This window comes from Sus scrofa, chromosome 8 (genome assembly GCF_000003025.6).
Source record: "Sus scrofa isolate TJ Tabasco breed Duroc chromosome 8, Sscrofa11.1, whole genome shotgun sequence".
NCBI classification, from domain to species: Eukaryota; Metazoa; Chordata; class Mammalia; order Artiodactyla; family Suidae; genus Sus; species Sus scrofa.
In genome coordinates, this window is record NC_010450.4 from 83,591,850 (window position 1) to 83,608,889 (window position 17,040).

Below are 17,040 nucleotides of genomic sequence, written 5' to 3' on the forward strand. Positions count from 1 at the left end.
GGCAGAGGGAAGATATATCATCTGGAATTAGAATATTACTGCATTTAAACACTGATTTTCATTTTTTGGCCAACTAATGAAAAGGGAGACAGACTAGGTCAACAGAATGTAAGCATTTTTTTTTTTTCTTTTTACGGCTGCACCTGTGGCATATGGAAGTTCTCAGGCCAGGGGTCGAATTGAAGCTCCAGCTGCAGGCTTACACTACAGCCACAGCAATGCCAGATCCAAGCTGTATCTGTGACCTATAGGTTAGGGATCAAACATGCACCCTCATGGAAATGGACACTATGTCAGTTGGGTTCTTAACCTCCAAGCCACAAGGGGAACTCCAGCATTGTTTTAAATACTGTAATTAATTTCTGTTGAATTTTAATTATGATGGTGCTTTCCTAGACATGTAACTACAGTATCAATCATGTAATATTATTAGTGTTGAAGCAATTTAAACTTAAAATGTATACTGTTTGTATGACTTTAAATGTCTACTTTTTGTTAGACAATATATAAAGTAGACAAGTTATGGCTATAATTTTTGGAAATAAATACATGTTCAGAATAATGAAAGATGGGCTTTATGAATTAAGGATATCATTAAATATTATTACAGGACTTTAATTTTCATTGGCAAGAGATACTTTAATATTTGAAATGGCAGAGATCCAAATCTTTTTGTAAGTAATACGTATATGCTGGTTGTTGAAAATGTACTTTCAATATGCACGTCTTCAACTCTAGGTATCTAAATTTATGTAGTTTTCTTATGTCACACCCAATAGAATTTAAACGGGATTGCAGTAATTGCCGGAAGTCTCAAGTTAAAGGATGGAATAGCCCTGGAATAAATCTCCTTTGCCCTCACTGAACAGCTGCACACCTAGTTGATGATTCATAAGGGAGTGGCAAAAAGAATTTAAAAATATCATAACATGCCTCTAGATAACTGCATTTTCCCCTTTTCTATTAAAAAAAAAAAAAAAACACTGAAAACTCCTGTTTTTAGTGCACTGCAGCAAGAAAGCAAGCAGTAAATTTAGGGAGGGCATTTATGGAGTGTCTGGAACACGCTGGCACTTGGAAGGGGGCTTTGCAAACACCAGGTCATGGGCTGGTGTGCAGTCTCAAACCCAAGCCTGAGAGCCCACAGCGATGATCTGGGTGGGCTGTTTTCATTTTTGATTTTGAGAAAGAACTCAATTATGTTTATGATTCACTTAGATAAATGAATTGTTTACATCAGGAAGAGGGGAAAGATTTTATGTCCAAGTTCAGAAACAGACTAAGCATTACTGTAAATGGCTACAAATTTGAATACTAGATCATTCTAGAAGAAATAACTGGTGTTACATTCTTGAGCTCCTAGGGGTTATCCTATGTCTAATCTTTCTCAAGGACAACAGAAATACTAACCGATTCGACAGAAGTTCCCTTCCCATCCTGGGCTGCAGCAGCATTTGCCCGTGGGGGTACAGTAGCCATTCCGACAGAGGCGGGAGCACTCCGACGTCAGCGTCTGGGCAGGGTGGACTGTGGCCCTACATTCCTCAGGCATCAGAGGTCTGCATCAGAAGACAGCGATTGAGAGGGCATTTGGCTTCAATGTCAATACTGGAAAGACATCTAGTGATTTTGTGCTTACAAAGTATGCTTACAAAGCATGTCTCTTGCTTTCTAAAGAGACCTTTCTGTTTTATTTTCGGCCATACCCACAACAGGCAGAAGTTCCCACCCAGGCCAGAGATGAACCCACACCATAGCAGTGACAACTGCTGAGTCCTTAACCCACTGAGCCACCAGGGAACTCCCAGAGACCTTTAAGTGACATAGTCAGAAAGGCTGACTGCTTTCTCAGAAGAGAAAACAGACACCCATGAGGAAACAGACTAACCAGATATGAACCAAAGGGAACAAATTCAACATGGTGAGAAACTTTATCATGATTACAATTCATTGATTAAAAATGTATATGTAACATTGATATTTTGGTTGCTAAGTATTCCTAGCAATTACAATAAAAAAGATGTATAGATATTAAAATTTTTTTTCCAGAACGCCAACAAAAATTTTTAGGAATAGTCTCTGAGCTATGTGTCACTTGTTATTGGCATATTTGGCACAGGGCTGAAGTCAATCATCAAAATGAACACTTGCAGCTTAAAAAGCTTGGGGATCAATTTTTAATTCATTTTTACATTTCTTTTGAGATACTTTTCCCAGAATGATTGTTTTTGAAAGGACGTGATAATATGTTATGTTTTTACTATCGAGTCAAAGTTTAAACTCTTTGTGCAAAGAATGGTCTATAGAGAGAGATTTTTATATACATACACATATATATCTCATAATTTGATTTTGTCCCACTACAAAGGAAAAGAATGCTAATAGTAGCAAACAATACATCTCATCTGTCACATAAAAAGTCACAGAGTTTGTTTTAATTGTTTTAAAATGGCATCTTGGTCCTTGGGAAGGACCAAGATGCCTTCAGGAGATTTTTTTTTTTAATATCTTATTGTTTCTGAGTAGGAGGCTGTCTTTCAAGTTGGTTCAGGCTGGAGTCATGATCACAACTGCTCATTACCTAATCTTCGGGAAAAAATGTGGTTTTCTATCAGTCACTGCTACCTGTGCCACAATGTGGTTGAGAAAGCCCTTTTCAGTGAAGGAATGTAAACAAATGTTTCACCTCCAGTCAAATCCCCACCATCAGGGATGGCCAAAGTGGTTGGAGTTCTTAAGCACCATAACAAAGAAGGCGATAATTATAGGTCAGAACCACCACAGAGGTAAATGATATAGCTTTCTAAGAGGAGCAAATAATTAAGCCCTGCAGACTCCGATTTCTTGAGACAGGTTATCTTGTTAGGCCCCTGCGGCAATATGAACAGTGATGATAATTTGAGGCCTGACCTCAGGCTGTTTCTTCAATGACTCAAAACCGTATTTAAAATGTATAATGACTTCTTTAGCTCCTCTCGCCAATAAAACCCCACTCTCTGTTGAAATGTTGTGTTTTGCAACTAATGTGATTGTTCAGGAAACTTCCTTCAATCTATTAACCTCTTGTCTAAATCTAGAAATGGTCAATGTATGTGAAAGGCATTCATTATGTGATGTTATTATGTAATAATGCATTCCATATATTCACTCAGAATGCACTATCAAATATTTCCCATGTGTCCCCAAGAGCAAGGGCAGAGTGTGACTCGGTGGAGAAACTGTGAAATGTTGATGCAAGGAAAGTGAGGGTATTGCCCTGAATTATTCAGTCTCCTTATTGCTGAATAGCCCAAATCTGCTTTGTTTCTTCCTCATATAAAATTCTGACTTTGCTTATGTGATGGTGGTGGCATTTTTGACCATCAGAAGAGCAGTTTTTCTGTAGCTGGTTCTTCTGGGTCACGGGCCACCATCATTCACCGAGTCGTATTAGGTAAACGGATATTGTTCACATTTTACTGGTAACTGAGAGTCTGTTTATCCAGATTCTCTTTGTTACTCAAAGAGAATTAGACTCTCTTTCTGATTCATTCAAGAAAAGAGACCCAGAAGTAGAGCGTGTCAGGAGTATGTTACATATTATATGTGATGCAAAACATGCAGGCACATAGCTCACATGCTGTTTAATGATCTCGTTCATGCCTGAGCAGATGAATCTAAAGAGAAGAAGACACTACATACATCAGAAGATAGGTGACTCGGATTAAACAACAACCAGAAGATGTTGCTTGTTTGAGGCAAAGCATCCACACATGGACTCATGTGTGCTGGGAAGAGATAAGGGGATGTGACAAATAGGGATTCCTCTCTAAAGTGTGGTTCCTCAGGGCAGGGTTGTTTCCTGGCTGATCCTCTAATTAGACACTGACTGTTTTTCACCAAACATTCAAAAGCATGGAAACTCAGATTATGGACAGAATTCTAAACTGTATTTTGCTCAAGATTGAGCAAGTGCTTATCTATCTGTGGATGTGATTGCTTCTTATTTGGGCCTGTTTAGCTTATATGACTGTGGCTGTCATATATAAACATGATTCCTCAAATTTTTATTTGATTACTCAGGCAAGCAATTTTTTTTCTTTTATGAAGTTGGCGACTAACATCTCTCACTTACTAGCATGTTAAATAAATCCTCTTCTCTCTTTTGAACTGTTATTCTGTGGGAGAATCCTTTAACATGAAAAGATACCTAAAACATAACCCTTCACTTACAGGACTTCACTTCTTTTAAGGAATGAGTTACCCTGTTTCCCTTTTCTCTTCCCCATAGGGATGAAAATGTTCTGAGCACATGGCCACTCCAAACAGCACTGACTGGCTTTAACATGGCAGTTTGGGATTGAGTGTGTGTTAAACTCAGAGAGGACCGAGGCAGTGGCAATTTAGCAGAGATGTGGGTTAGGCTGCCTAGTGCTCATAAGATTCTGACAACTTTAACAAATACCGGCTCAGTTTTGTCCTATGGTTAAAGATACAACCATAATGAAAGCAAATGAGAAAGCCACTCCAATTTTCCAGTAATTTCTCAGTCAATTTTATCCTCTTAAGACAGGGCCAATCTTGTTATTCCCAAATTTAGAAGATTAGAACATGGTAGAAGAGATTGCATAGCTTGTACGCAGCTAATTACAGATAATCTGGAACACTTTCCTAGCACAGCTTTCAGAAACAGGGAACCTCTTTAGGAAACAGGGGACCAGGCACCTGTGCTTCAGGCCCTGTTAATCTCCCTATCCAAACACCACCACCATGATAGACAAGAATCTAAAAGGGTGTGTGGATTACCTTCATTCAACTTTATCAGCTTAACTCAATGTATATATTTCCAAGGGAAAATTAGGAAATGAAAAGTTATGTATTTCCTTAAAAGGAAAACCTAGGAGAAATGACTAATGAAACTAGATGATAAGGTCACCTGCTTTTAGGGGAAAAAAGAGACAAAGTCCAATTTTATTAAATTGCCTTAGGTATTGTGTTTGCAATGTCCTAAATTCAGAAACTGGTCTACTATAATTATTTCTGCTGAATACAGAAAAACAGGCACTTCAGTAATTCAGTAGATTTGTTGCAGGAAAATCTTGTTGTTGACAAAATTGAATACTACAAATAAGGCTGGTGGGAAAAACAGAGTTGGGGCAGACTCCTCAAGATCTATGCAACTTGGCAACTCAAGCACTAACAAAAAACAAAGGTTGGTACCTTGGGAGAGGGCAGCCCAGGAAGCAGGTGAGCAGTGGGTGGAGGACAGATTTGCTTAGGGGAGATTAGAAACACACAAACCAAAATGGCACTAGAAGTGAGGCTGTGAACTCAGGAGGAAGTGAAACCTGCGGGGAGCTCTGCAAAGCTGTAGGAATGAATGCGGGCTGGGGGAGGAAAACCCACTGCAGGCAATTGTTTCTCATGTTAATGCCTCACTGAGACGGTTCCTTCTGCAAGTGCAACAACCAGGCTGAGGCCCCACTCTTGTCAGTCTGGCTCTACTTGCTTGAAAACCTACATAATGTCCATGTTCTGCAGTCATTATTCTCTTTTACAGGTGACCTAATTAGTGTGCAGAACAGACTGGACCAGGAAGCCAAATCATGGTGAGTTTGACCCAACTCAGTACCCATCGCCTTCTGGACCATGAATTTGCCAATCTATAACATACAATGTTTTGGCATAATTGTGTTGTCCTGAGGTGTCCATTTTTATCTCCGATAATATTATTTATATCCTAGATAATGGGTGGAAGTCTCCAAATTTAAGGTAAAAATAAGCTTCCTCAGAGGAAGGAACTAAATTCTCATTTATATTCTCGCTCCATAGCACGCAATAAAGTATCTTGAACACAGGAGGCCAGCAAAAGATACCTGCACATTGATTAAATCTCTTGATTTAATCTTAGAATTATACTCTGATATGATTTTTAAAAACCAAAAATTAGGGTACAATAAAAAGCCAATGACTTTGCTTCCTAATATAAAGGAACCATATTCTCTTTAGAACTTTACATCAAAATCAATTTTTTTCTACTTCAAAACTTATTTCATAAGCCATAAATTGATAAAAATGTTAAACACTAAATGAGAAATATCTGTATTGGGGAAACAGACATTATTTCTTTTCTATTCTATTCTATTCTATTCTATTCTATTCTATTCTATTCTGTTCTATTCTATTTCCAGTCCAGTCCAGTCCAGTCCACTCCACTCTATTGTCTTTTTAGGGCTGCACCCACAGCATATGGAGGTTTCCAGGCTAGGGGTCGAATCAGAGCTGTAGCCGCTGGCCTATACCACAGCCACAGCAATGTCAGATTCAAGCTGTATCTGTGACCTGCACCATAGCTCACGGCAGTGCCGGATCCTTAACCCACTGAGCGAGGCCAGGGATTGAACCTGTGTCCTCATGGATACTAGTCAGAATCGTTTCTGCTGAGCCACGACGGGAACTCCAACAAAACAGACATTTTAAATAACACTTTGATTACAATATAATTTAAAAGCCTTGAACCCTATAGTATTTTTCTTTTAGAAATCATCTAAAAAACAAGTATTTTCCCACTTTAAAAGCTGTAGATGTGTTAGTGTTTTAATTTTATATTATATGAAGGCAGAAATTTTAAATATCACTAAATGCTTTAAACAGGAAGTGAACATTAGAAACAGAGTTTCTGTCCATTAAAATAGCACAAAAATGTCAGCTTAAAATCTTTTTGAAGAGTATTAGGATGACAGATTCCCAAATTTTGATGTTATATGTTTTGATTCATTGACATTGACAAAAACTAAGCTATTTAAGCAGCAGATTTTTTTAAGCGCAACTAAATAAGTTAGATTAAAAAAAATAAGGCTGAGGTACAATTTTTTCTTTAAAAAGTTCATCTTCCTCTAGAAAATCTTTTTACAAATTTATGCTGCTGTTTTATGCAAGATTAAAGCTGCCTTTATCTCAAATACTGCAATATATGATGCTACCTTGTCTTACAATAAAAGTATAAGATATTCAGAAGGTCTAATAATACCAGTTCCCACCATTGTTCCAGGTGGGGAAGAAACATGCGTAATAAAAAGAAATGCTGTTAAGAGTTTTTTTACTTTTAACAAATGAATCTCTTTTTTGAAGAATATATTTTATTTTGTTTTATTTTATTTTTTGTCTTTTTGCCTTTTCTAGGGCTGCTCCCGAGGCATATGGAGGTTCCCAGGCTAGGGGTCGAATCGGAGCTGTAGCCACTGGCCTACGCCAGAACCACAGCAACGCAGGATCCGAGCCACGTCTGCAACCTACACCACAGCTCACGGCAACGCCGGATCGTTAACCCACTGAGCAAGGCCAGTTATCGAACCTGCAACCTCATGGTTCTAGTCGGATTCGTTAACCACTGCGCCACGGCGGGAACCCCTGAAGAATATATTTTAATTATTGATATTCTCTATTTCATGTGTTAACAAATGCCATTTATAAGTGGGAATTCAACCATGTTTTCATAGCAATCTGTACAAATACTCTAGTAACTGATATTCCAGCATTCAAATTAATAGTTTAAGAAAGAAAGACTATACTTAGTAGAAAGCAGAAAATTCCCTTGAATGCTGTGGTCATGTCCTTATCTCCAGAAAAGAGGACAGACATATAAGAAGCATTATATCAGCATTTTAAAATATCATGGTCATTTAAATAAAAATGTTTCCATAAATTATTGCATAATATTTTCTATATATTTTGAAATAGGGGGTGGTTCGACATAGCATTATATGGATTACCTGGGTATGTTTAAGTGTATTTGTGTGCATATATACACATAGACAAATCTTAGTAGACTATAAATAAAATTCAATTCCAGTTACACTAAGGTCATTACCATATATGAGGTTTGCATGCTCATCCCTTCATTAGAAGTTTTGACTTGGATCTTATCCTGTTCTTTTGTGATACATCTTTGAAATTTCAGATGCTCTGTGGCAGCGTAGGAAGGATTTGTTAGCTAAAAGTATTGTGCCCCACAATTTAAACTATAGCACATTGAGTATAAAACATAAGCCAGCACGTAAGTGCATACCATTTTTCATTATTGGAAATGTAGAAAAGTCATAATAGCAACAATGTGGGCCACGCTCGTCTTTTAGGCTTCAAATCCACCATGCTGAATGGATTTTTATAGGGCATATACTTGTTCATGACCTCTAGTGTTAAGAAATTCTGTCATGTTTGAAAACTAGTCCCTTGTCGAGCCTGTGTCCCTGTTAATAGCTGAAAGGTCAATGGAGCTGCTAAACAGTTTGTATTACTGTCAGGGTGGCCATGAAAACACCGCCTGCAGCAAGAGGACTTGGCAGCTGGGTCAACAGGCACTGTGGGGATTTTATCAACCTAGGGAGGCCACTTGCATAAAACTTTGACTGATGAATTGGGACTAGACTGGCTTATTGGGCTAAACCCTCTCCATTATGCATGGCTTTCTTTAGGATGGCAGAGCAGCCTGCTGGCTCCCTGAGACACATGTGAAGGATAAACAGACCGATTTCCCCTCATGCAGTGATTTTTGTGAAGAAAGCACACTTCAGCATCCAGTATAATAAGGAGTAGGATGAAGATATTAAGAACAAAATAAACAAAAAGCAGTAAGTGGGACCATTGTGGGGAAGGAGGCAGGAGAGCAGTTTTTGGTATTGGTCACCCAGGAGTCCGATATGAAATTTCTGGAAAATGGTCTCCAAAGCTGGAATTTGCATCGCTAATTTATAGACCTCTTGAGGGAATGGGCTGTGTGACTTGGGTGAGTAACAGATAAGCAACATGTTAAAACATAGCAAGAAGACTGGGTCCACAGTCATTAAATCAGCATGTTTAAGAATAATTTTTGTTTTACAAATTCCTGGAGAAAGAACCCTGCAACGTTTCCAAGTCAAAAAAGGTCATTTAGCTGAAGCTCAACTGAAAGAAAAAAATTAAAGCATCTTTATCAGTAGTGTGAAAAAATGTGTGCTCGATGAAAATAAAGCTTGGGAAGTTCATAACTCTGTTAGAATTCTTTCATTTCCATCCCCCTGGAGCATTTGTTCAATTCTGAAAAGATTTAACAGAGGGCAAGCATCCAAGATGTGACTTGGACATTTGAAAACTAGATAGTCAGAGCTCTTTAAAACTCCATGGACACCTTGGACCCAGTTTTGGAACTAAGACCACCTCAAAAGTTGAGAGATCACCTGAAGATCATTCTTGAATGCACGGAGTGAACTCCAACGGTGCTAAAGAATTGGATATGCCCTAAACATACTATTTAATTACCTTCCCAGCACTCTGCAGAAAGGATGCCGGAGCAGAATGCTCTTCCAAACTTTACTGAGAGGCCAAGGAACACAACATGGTGACATAACTTAATGCCGTGTCCCACACTGCTGTCCTGCCAGGATATACTTCCCCTGTCTTTCTAGTCTCGAATGGCTCTACTAAGTGAAACTAGTGCTCCGTGCATGGACTTCTGCTGGCAGGAGGAGTTTTCCAGACCAGGCCAAACCTGGTACTTTGGGGGACCCTGTAAAGAGGCCTCACCAGCTGGGTGATCAAATGGTATTGACGTGACCCTGCTTCCACTCTGCCCTGAGATATGACTCTTCTACCCCTGAAAGTTTCCTTATTCTCACATGGATGCAACATTCACCCCTTTTCTGCTTCTTCCTCAATAACTCCTGAGTTCTAGTTAAGCCTCAGTGAAAGCTGGTGTATTCTCACTGACTTTTTTTTTCATTAAAAACAATGACATTTGTTTATAACAGGTAATACCGCCTTCTGAGAAGGATGAGCATCTGAGAAAGATGCTCACTGAAAATGATCTTAAACTTGTGTAAGTGATTATGTAACATACATCTTTAGACCAAATTGTCCTTACAGATGAGGTGGTGATGCTGGAAACTCGTCTGTTTTTGCCAAAGTGACTCAAGAACACTGTATATGATTTCTAAACTCCCTCATCTTTATTCTGTGTGTGTGTGCATGTGTGCATATATGTGTGTATAGGGGAAAGAGAAAAATATATATAAATCCTATGGTGAGTAAGAATGTTTCCATGACACATAATACAGAATACAAAAGTTTTATAATTTGTAGTTAATCCCTTCGAGAGCCATGAGTCAATTGATGTTTGAAATTTATTCTGAAAACATTATTCTATCAAGTCTGAGTCTTTTCCATAAGAATACAGTTAATCTCAGATTTCAATTTTAGTTAGATTTTTGATGTAACAAGAACTGTCTATGTATTTTTTTTTCCCCCAGTTGATGAGGCTCTTTCTTTAAATTCTCCCTCAAAGGTTTTAGAAAAACTGTTTTGCTCTGAAGCAGACATCCTGAACCCTGCTAGGCTAGTAATGAGCTCGTGTTTCCAAAATAATCCTGTTCACATACACTAAAGTGTCTGCTTATATAGAACTTCAACTCATCTAGGGAGAACTACTAGAATAACAAACGTTGGCATCCAAATCGAAACAGCATGAGGCTCCCAACAAATGTTTATGAAAACATTTGATTTCTTATAGTCAGTTTAATTTTGAAATGTATGCCCATGCCTGTATCCAAGGACGGTGTCTCTGGGACTCTGTTACTCCCCCCACTTTCTGAAAACCAAACACACATCTTAACCCTGGCCCCACACATGACACGACTCACCAGAAACAGGCACCATAATGAGAAGTCAGGTATGTCACTCTGAGACCACCCTACGAGAGGGGGCCCAAAGATCACGAAGCCAAGGTCCCTCACGGCAACCCTGGTAATTAGACACTAATAATGGACTGAAGGTGTAAAATTCACCTCAATTCACCACCAACAGACTAAACAATCCAGATGAGGAGAGAAGTGTTTTTGTGAGGCACAGAGAGAATTAATACCACCACCAGAAAGCTTGCAAAAGCCTATCAACTTTGACCAATGTAATGGAATAATAACGACTATTTTGAAACAAATGGCATTAGATCAGAAGGAAATCCTGAGACCTCCTTTGGAATCATTAGAATGCTGATATTTTATGAATGAACATCAGTTGGACGTTTGTTCTTAATATTAGCAACTTCAACAATCACTAATGTGTCTGCTTTTTTTTTTTTTTTAATTCACTACTCTGCTTCTCACAGGACACTGGTTTCATGGAAGAAAAGAACCCCTATGGCATGTGAATGGTCCTTCTCTTATTGTGAAAGAAAATATATACTGTTAAATAGAGAAGGAAAACTATCATTTTCATCGTGTGATGGATGGGTATATGTGATGTTCTCTGACACAGAGAAACCATTTGACATTGATTTTTTTCTTTTCATTCCGCAGTACCCATGTCAGCCTATATTCTTCTCAGGAAAGATTGTGTTTTATGGTATGGAAAAAGGACAGGAATCTCCACTACTAGTGATTTTTTTCAGAAAAAACACGACTTACAACTTACAAATATTTTTAAAGGGGAATTAAATGAAGGCTTTTAGTAAACTTTTCAGATTATTGGAATTTATTCTTCCTAAAAGGGATTTAAAATTTATTCATTTATTTATTTATTTGTTTGTTTTTATTATTATTTTTGGCCATGCCCACGGCATGCAGATGTTCCTGGGCCAGAGATCGAACCTGAGGTATAGCAGTGACAACTCCTTAACCACTAGGCCACCAGGGAACTCTGACATTTGGGAAGTTAAAGGTTAGCAGATGGACAGGGGAGAAATGCTCACCTTTGCTGATTGCTAATAGCAATTCCATTACTAATCAATGCACTCTAATAACTTGGAGAAAAATATTACTTAAAGGACTATTAAAAAAAACTTACCTTTTGGGATCTACGATTTTGTAGAGTTTTCCATTGTGAGTCTGGGTCATACTTTTACTACTTGATAGAATGTAAACTTCACCTAGGAAGAGAGAAATATAGGAAGTCAATTCACAGTATTATAAAGCCTTACTTTCTATTGCCTAGCAGGTTATATATATATATATATATATAGAGAGAGAGAGAGAGAGAGAGACACACACACATATATATACACATACACACATATATATGTTTGTATATACATATATGATACATTCCTAAATCCTCAGGAAGATGTTGCCTGAAGATCATGAGAGTTTCACAGGTCCCCCTTGACATCCAGATTCTGATCACTGCTTCTCAAGTGCAAGCAGATATTAATCTGTCTCCCAAGTGATGGGAACAGCCTCCTAACTGATCTCCCTGATACTACTCTCAACATAAGAGCCACAGAGATTCCTTAAGAGGCAGGTGAGATTACAGAAACGGAGTCACACTCCTCTGGTTCAGTACACTCCAACGGTTTCTAATCTCTCTCTGAGCAAAGATGGGTCCTGATGTGACCTAGGATGTTCCCTCCTTACTGCTCTGACTCCATCTGCACTGTTTTGCCCCCTTGTTCACTCCTTTCAAGCCTCACTGGCCTCCTGACTTTGGACATAAGCTCCTATCCCAGGCTCCTCCAGTCTCAGCATCTGTCGTGTCCTAGGTGCTTTTTTCTGTCTCTCAAATCTGTGCTTAAATATTACCTCTCTTGATTGTACTATTCAAAAGTACACCTGTCCAAACCCCTAGCAATCTCTATCCCTCTTTACAATCCAATTTTCCTCTTAAGCACTTATGACCAACTAACATTCCATGTACATTTATTTACTTATGTATATATGTATTTCCTTTTTAGGGCCGCGCCCACACATATGGAAGTTCCCAGGCTAGAGGTCAAATCAGAGCTGCAGCTGCCAGCCTACGTCACAGCCATTGCAACACTGGATCCGAGCTGCGTCTGTGAGCCACACCACAGCTCAAGGCAACGCCAGACCCTTAACCCACTAAGTGAGGCCAGGGGTCAAACCCACATCCTCATGGAAACTAGTTGGGTTCATTTCTGCAGAGCTACAACAGGAACTCCAAATGCATTTTAAAACAGTTATTGTACTGTCCTCCTTTAGCATATATATTTCATGACAACAGTTTTGATTGTTGGCTCTTTATCTGCTCCTGTACCACCAACTCCTAGAACAGAATTTTGTACTGAATAGGTGCTCAATAAATATTTGTAGAATGCATATAGAACAGCGAGTTTTATCTTGGTTGATCCTTCCCAAGACTGAAAAGTTTGGTTACCAAGTTGTTACTGTACATTGATAATTTGAGGCCAGTTGGAATTGGGTACTCCTGTTTAATTTTTAACAATTTTTTTTGTTTGTTTAAAAAGTTTTTTTAAAAAAATATTAAAATAAAAATATTTTATTTTTTCACTCCCAACTCCACATCTCTAGTTTTGGGAGTTAGGCTCTGTGCCCAATGATGACGTACAACAGACAAGTGCCCTCCTGGGAAAGAACCTCTCTCATTTATTACCAATTCTTTGACATCCATATAATTCAAGACATAAAACGGATCACATGCATAGGGAATTAGAAGCTGTATTTATGATTCTATGTTGTGAAGGCTTTCAAATTTATATTTGGTTGTCATTCATGAACTACTCTCTGATTTAGTCTATATTTCTCTATTCTCCTCTATTACCATGCTATTGTTATGTATTAAGCACACTCTATTGCTTTCTTACTTCTGTAAAGGATGTTACAGAATTTACATTAAAAAATAAAAATGAACAGAATAGGAAAAATAAAAATGAAGTTAAAAAGCCAAGGAATGTAAGAAAAAAAGTCTCATTATTCATCAAGTACTTTATGTAGTTTACCGCATTTAATCCTTACAATGAACCCATCCTGATTCCACATTAAAAACAAACACACACATACGTAGCAAAAAGAGTGTCAACACTTTATTTCAAAAAACGAAAAATCAGGAGTTCCCATCATGGCTCAGCAGAAATGAATCTCACTAGTATCCATGAGGACGCAGGTTCAATCCCTGGCCTTGCTCAGTAGGTTAAGGATCCAGTGTTGTGATGTGCTGTGGCATAGGTCTCAGATGTGGCTCAGATCTGAACAGTGCTATGGCTGTGGTGTAGGCCAGCGGCTACAGCTCCAATTCGACCCCTAGCTTGGGAACCTCCATGTGCTGCCAGCGTGGCCCTAAAAAGACAAAAAACAAAAACAAACCAAAAAATAAAAAATCGAACTCATTTTCTTATATGGTTCTTAATTAAAGCCCAAGAGTTTTCCATTAAAAAATAAGCCAGTGAAAGTATGTTTATTTATTTTTGTTTTGGTTTTTTGTCTTTTTGCCTTTTCTAGGACCGCTTCCCGTGGCATATGGAGGTTCCCAGCCTAGGGGTCGAATCGGAGCTGTAGCCGCCGGCCTACGCCAGAGCCACAGCAACGCGGGATCCAAGCCGCATCTGCAACCCACACCACAGCTCATGGCAATGCCAGATCCTTAACCCACTGAGCAAGGGCAGGGATCGAACCCACAACCTCATGGTTCCTAGTCGGATTCATTAACCTCTGTACCACGACGGGAACTCCTATTTTTAATTATGCAATACACATGATGTTGCTTTGCGGCAGTAAGGACTGTGTATGCTTCATTTCTTGGGTTCTCTTCCCCATATTGTTTTAAATTCGGATAGATATTTGGATATTTGCACCAATGCAGGTGACGCTAACAGGATGAATGGTGGAGTCATTTGTAGTAAGGGCTGGGGAAATCAAAATTATTCAGTCCCAACAGCTAAATACTCATCTCTGACTCTGCCACAAACAATCTGATCCTCTTTTATAGTTTAAAATCAGTTTGCCAATGACATTACAGTGGTTTTAAGTGAAAATGGCTCTCTTTCTGGTTCTTTTGAATGGGATAGGAGAATTTCAAGGGGAAATTAATTGTAAGATGCTTTCAATGCTAGAACAAGAAAAAAAAGACAGATTGGATTTCTTTCATTCATTATATTCCTGTGGTTCTGAAGTCTGTTTTGTGTTTCAGGAATTTTGTCTGAATCCCTTGATAACCTACATAATTGGCATGGAGCTATTTCTGATGAATTCTCTATTTGATGTAGGAAAACCAAATCTACACGTTGACAGAAAGTATTCTGATTTAGTGGAAAACACAAATTTTCTTTCTTAATACCTAGAAATTCATTTCTGAGGCTAAAGGAACATGGTAGCCATAGTTTGTTTGGATATTGTTCTCTAAAGGGAATCATTATGAAAGCTAAATTTATCAAATTGAAAATTGGTGGCATTTCACTCTTTGACTGATATCATTCCAATATCAACTCCTTTTTTGCTGGTTAAGCTACATACGTTTTGATAACATACTGATAAATAAATTGTATGTTATCCAGTGGATCATCAATGAGAAGATAATTTCTATTCTGTTGGAAAGCAGATCTACAAACTCAGATAATCTTGCACAAATTTCATGCCCCGATGGGCAAAAAAAAAAAAAAAAAGAAAGAAAAGAAAATTAGGAAATAAAGGATTAAGTGCAATTCGGGTTGCAACAAATTTTCTATTTATTCCAAGAGACATGGATAAGTGCAAAAGTTTTCAGATAGAGAATATAAACAAGTGGCTCAATGGCATCAAAAAATATCAGTAGACATTTAAGATTTTCTCTTTTCAGGACTTAGAAATTCTCCTTTATTCCTGCCTCCCATTGTCCTGCTTTGTAACTCATATTGCTTGAGGTGAAACAAGATTAAAGACCCCCCCCAGAGAAAGTTCATTGGAAGAGAACACTGAACTGGACCATCTCGAATCTCTACAGGAGATCATATTTGCTAGAGGTTACATTTCCAGCAAATGAAGGATGAGACTGTTATACTATTTTTCAGAGCAGAACAAAGTCTCTTGGGCAAGGGTTGGGAATGGAACTTGACAGAAATAGTTTGTACAGTACCTAATTCGTCTTCTCCAAATCCCAATATGTGACCTGAAAAGTAACCTCTACAGGAACCACCGTTGCCGAGACAGAGTGGTTTTTCTTGCCATTGCTTGCTCACAGGACTTTGCTGGAGAGTTAAGAAATTCCTATGACAAAAACATACCGGAAACCTATGATGAAAATATGCTTTTGCCTAAAAGACAGAATAAGGTGTTTAAAATAAAACTCATTAATACATAATTGTTGTTGTCATAGGCATAGCTTCTAAAGGGAAAAATAATATAGCCCATAATGTGTGTAACTACTCTGAAGATCCCACGTGAGGAAAAAGTACTTAAAAATAATGTTTTGTTTGGGGAGGGGTGGTACTAAAAGTATCTGAATGTGGGAAAAACCCTCCCCTTCATCTAGAGAATGATACTTCCCGTCTAGGACCAGACTTCCTTTTCTAGTGCCTTTTAGCAACCAATCGTATCAGCTCTGCCATATGCCTGAATGCCAGCAACTTGGGAAATAAGATTCTTAACTTGGATTTCATCACAGTTTTTTATAATTTTTCTCAATGTGAGTTCTCAACTGTAGGCTAAAATCTAATTGTGTAGTATTTCTATCAGTAGAGACAAATGAAGGTCTGTTGCCAAAAGTCCTGAAAATCTGGCAAAAAAGAAATTCTTAGCCTTCCAAGATAATTTTTAAAATATCTACACAGCTCAGGTAAAACCGTGGTTTTCAAATTCCTCACGATCATGGTAAATGTACGAGAAGGATGAAGGAAAGAACTTAAATAACACAAACCCTTCATCTGAAGACTTCGCTGCTCTTAATTATTTTATGAATTTTATCAAGTCTGTTTAAAAAGCATCTTGTAGGAAGTTCTTTAATTACACCACCCTACATGGTGAAACTAAAAGCGAATACTAATATTCATGTGTGCCCAACACCTGACTTCCGAAAGGAGGCAATCGTTTGAGTATTTTACCAATATTTTATGATTTGCTCCATAATCAATGGATATGTCATTTGCTCTATCAAATTGTAGTATCAGGAAACCTACCCATTACGGTCTCCAAACACGTAGCTTCCATAGAGTCTTTCAGACTGGCAGCCTCGGTAAACAAATCCTCCAACCAAAGGACCATTACTGAAAGGCTTGAATTCTAAAAGTGATGGCTCACTTTCTGGAAATAAATAAACATAACATTAGATGAAATCAAACACATTTTCATAAAGGAAACGTAATGCAGG

General features: G+C 38.2%; 1 protein-coding gene across 3 annotated transcripts in view; it reads right to left on the minus strand.

The window, feature by feature from the left end:
• The window catches only part of HHIP (hedgehog interacting protein), a 94,634-nt gene that overhangs the window by 8,115 nt on the left and 69,479 nt on the right, over positions 1–17,040 (minus strand). For all 3 annotated transcript variants that reach the window (XM_021100665.1, XM_021100664.1, XM_003129171.6), the window contains exons 9-12: positions 16,850–16,973; positions 15,811–15,941; positions 11,794–11,875; positions 1,411–1,559 (exon numbers count right to left, since the gene is read on the minus strand). In XM_021100665.1, the coding sequence (XP_020956324.1) occupies positions 1,411–1,559; positions 11,794–11,875; positions 15,811–15,941; positions 16,850–16,973 (486 nt within the window). The remainder of the gene's footprint in view (positions 1–1,410; positions 1,560–11,793; positions 11,876–15,810; positions 15,942–16,849; positions 16,974–17,040) is intronic.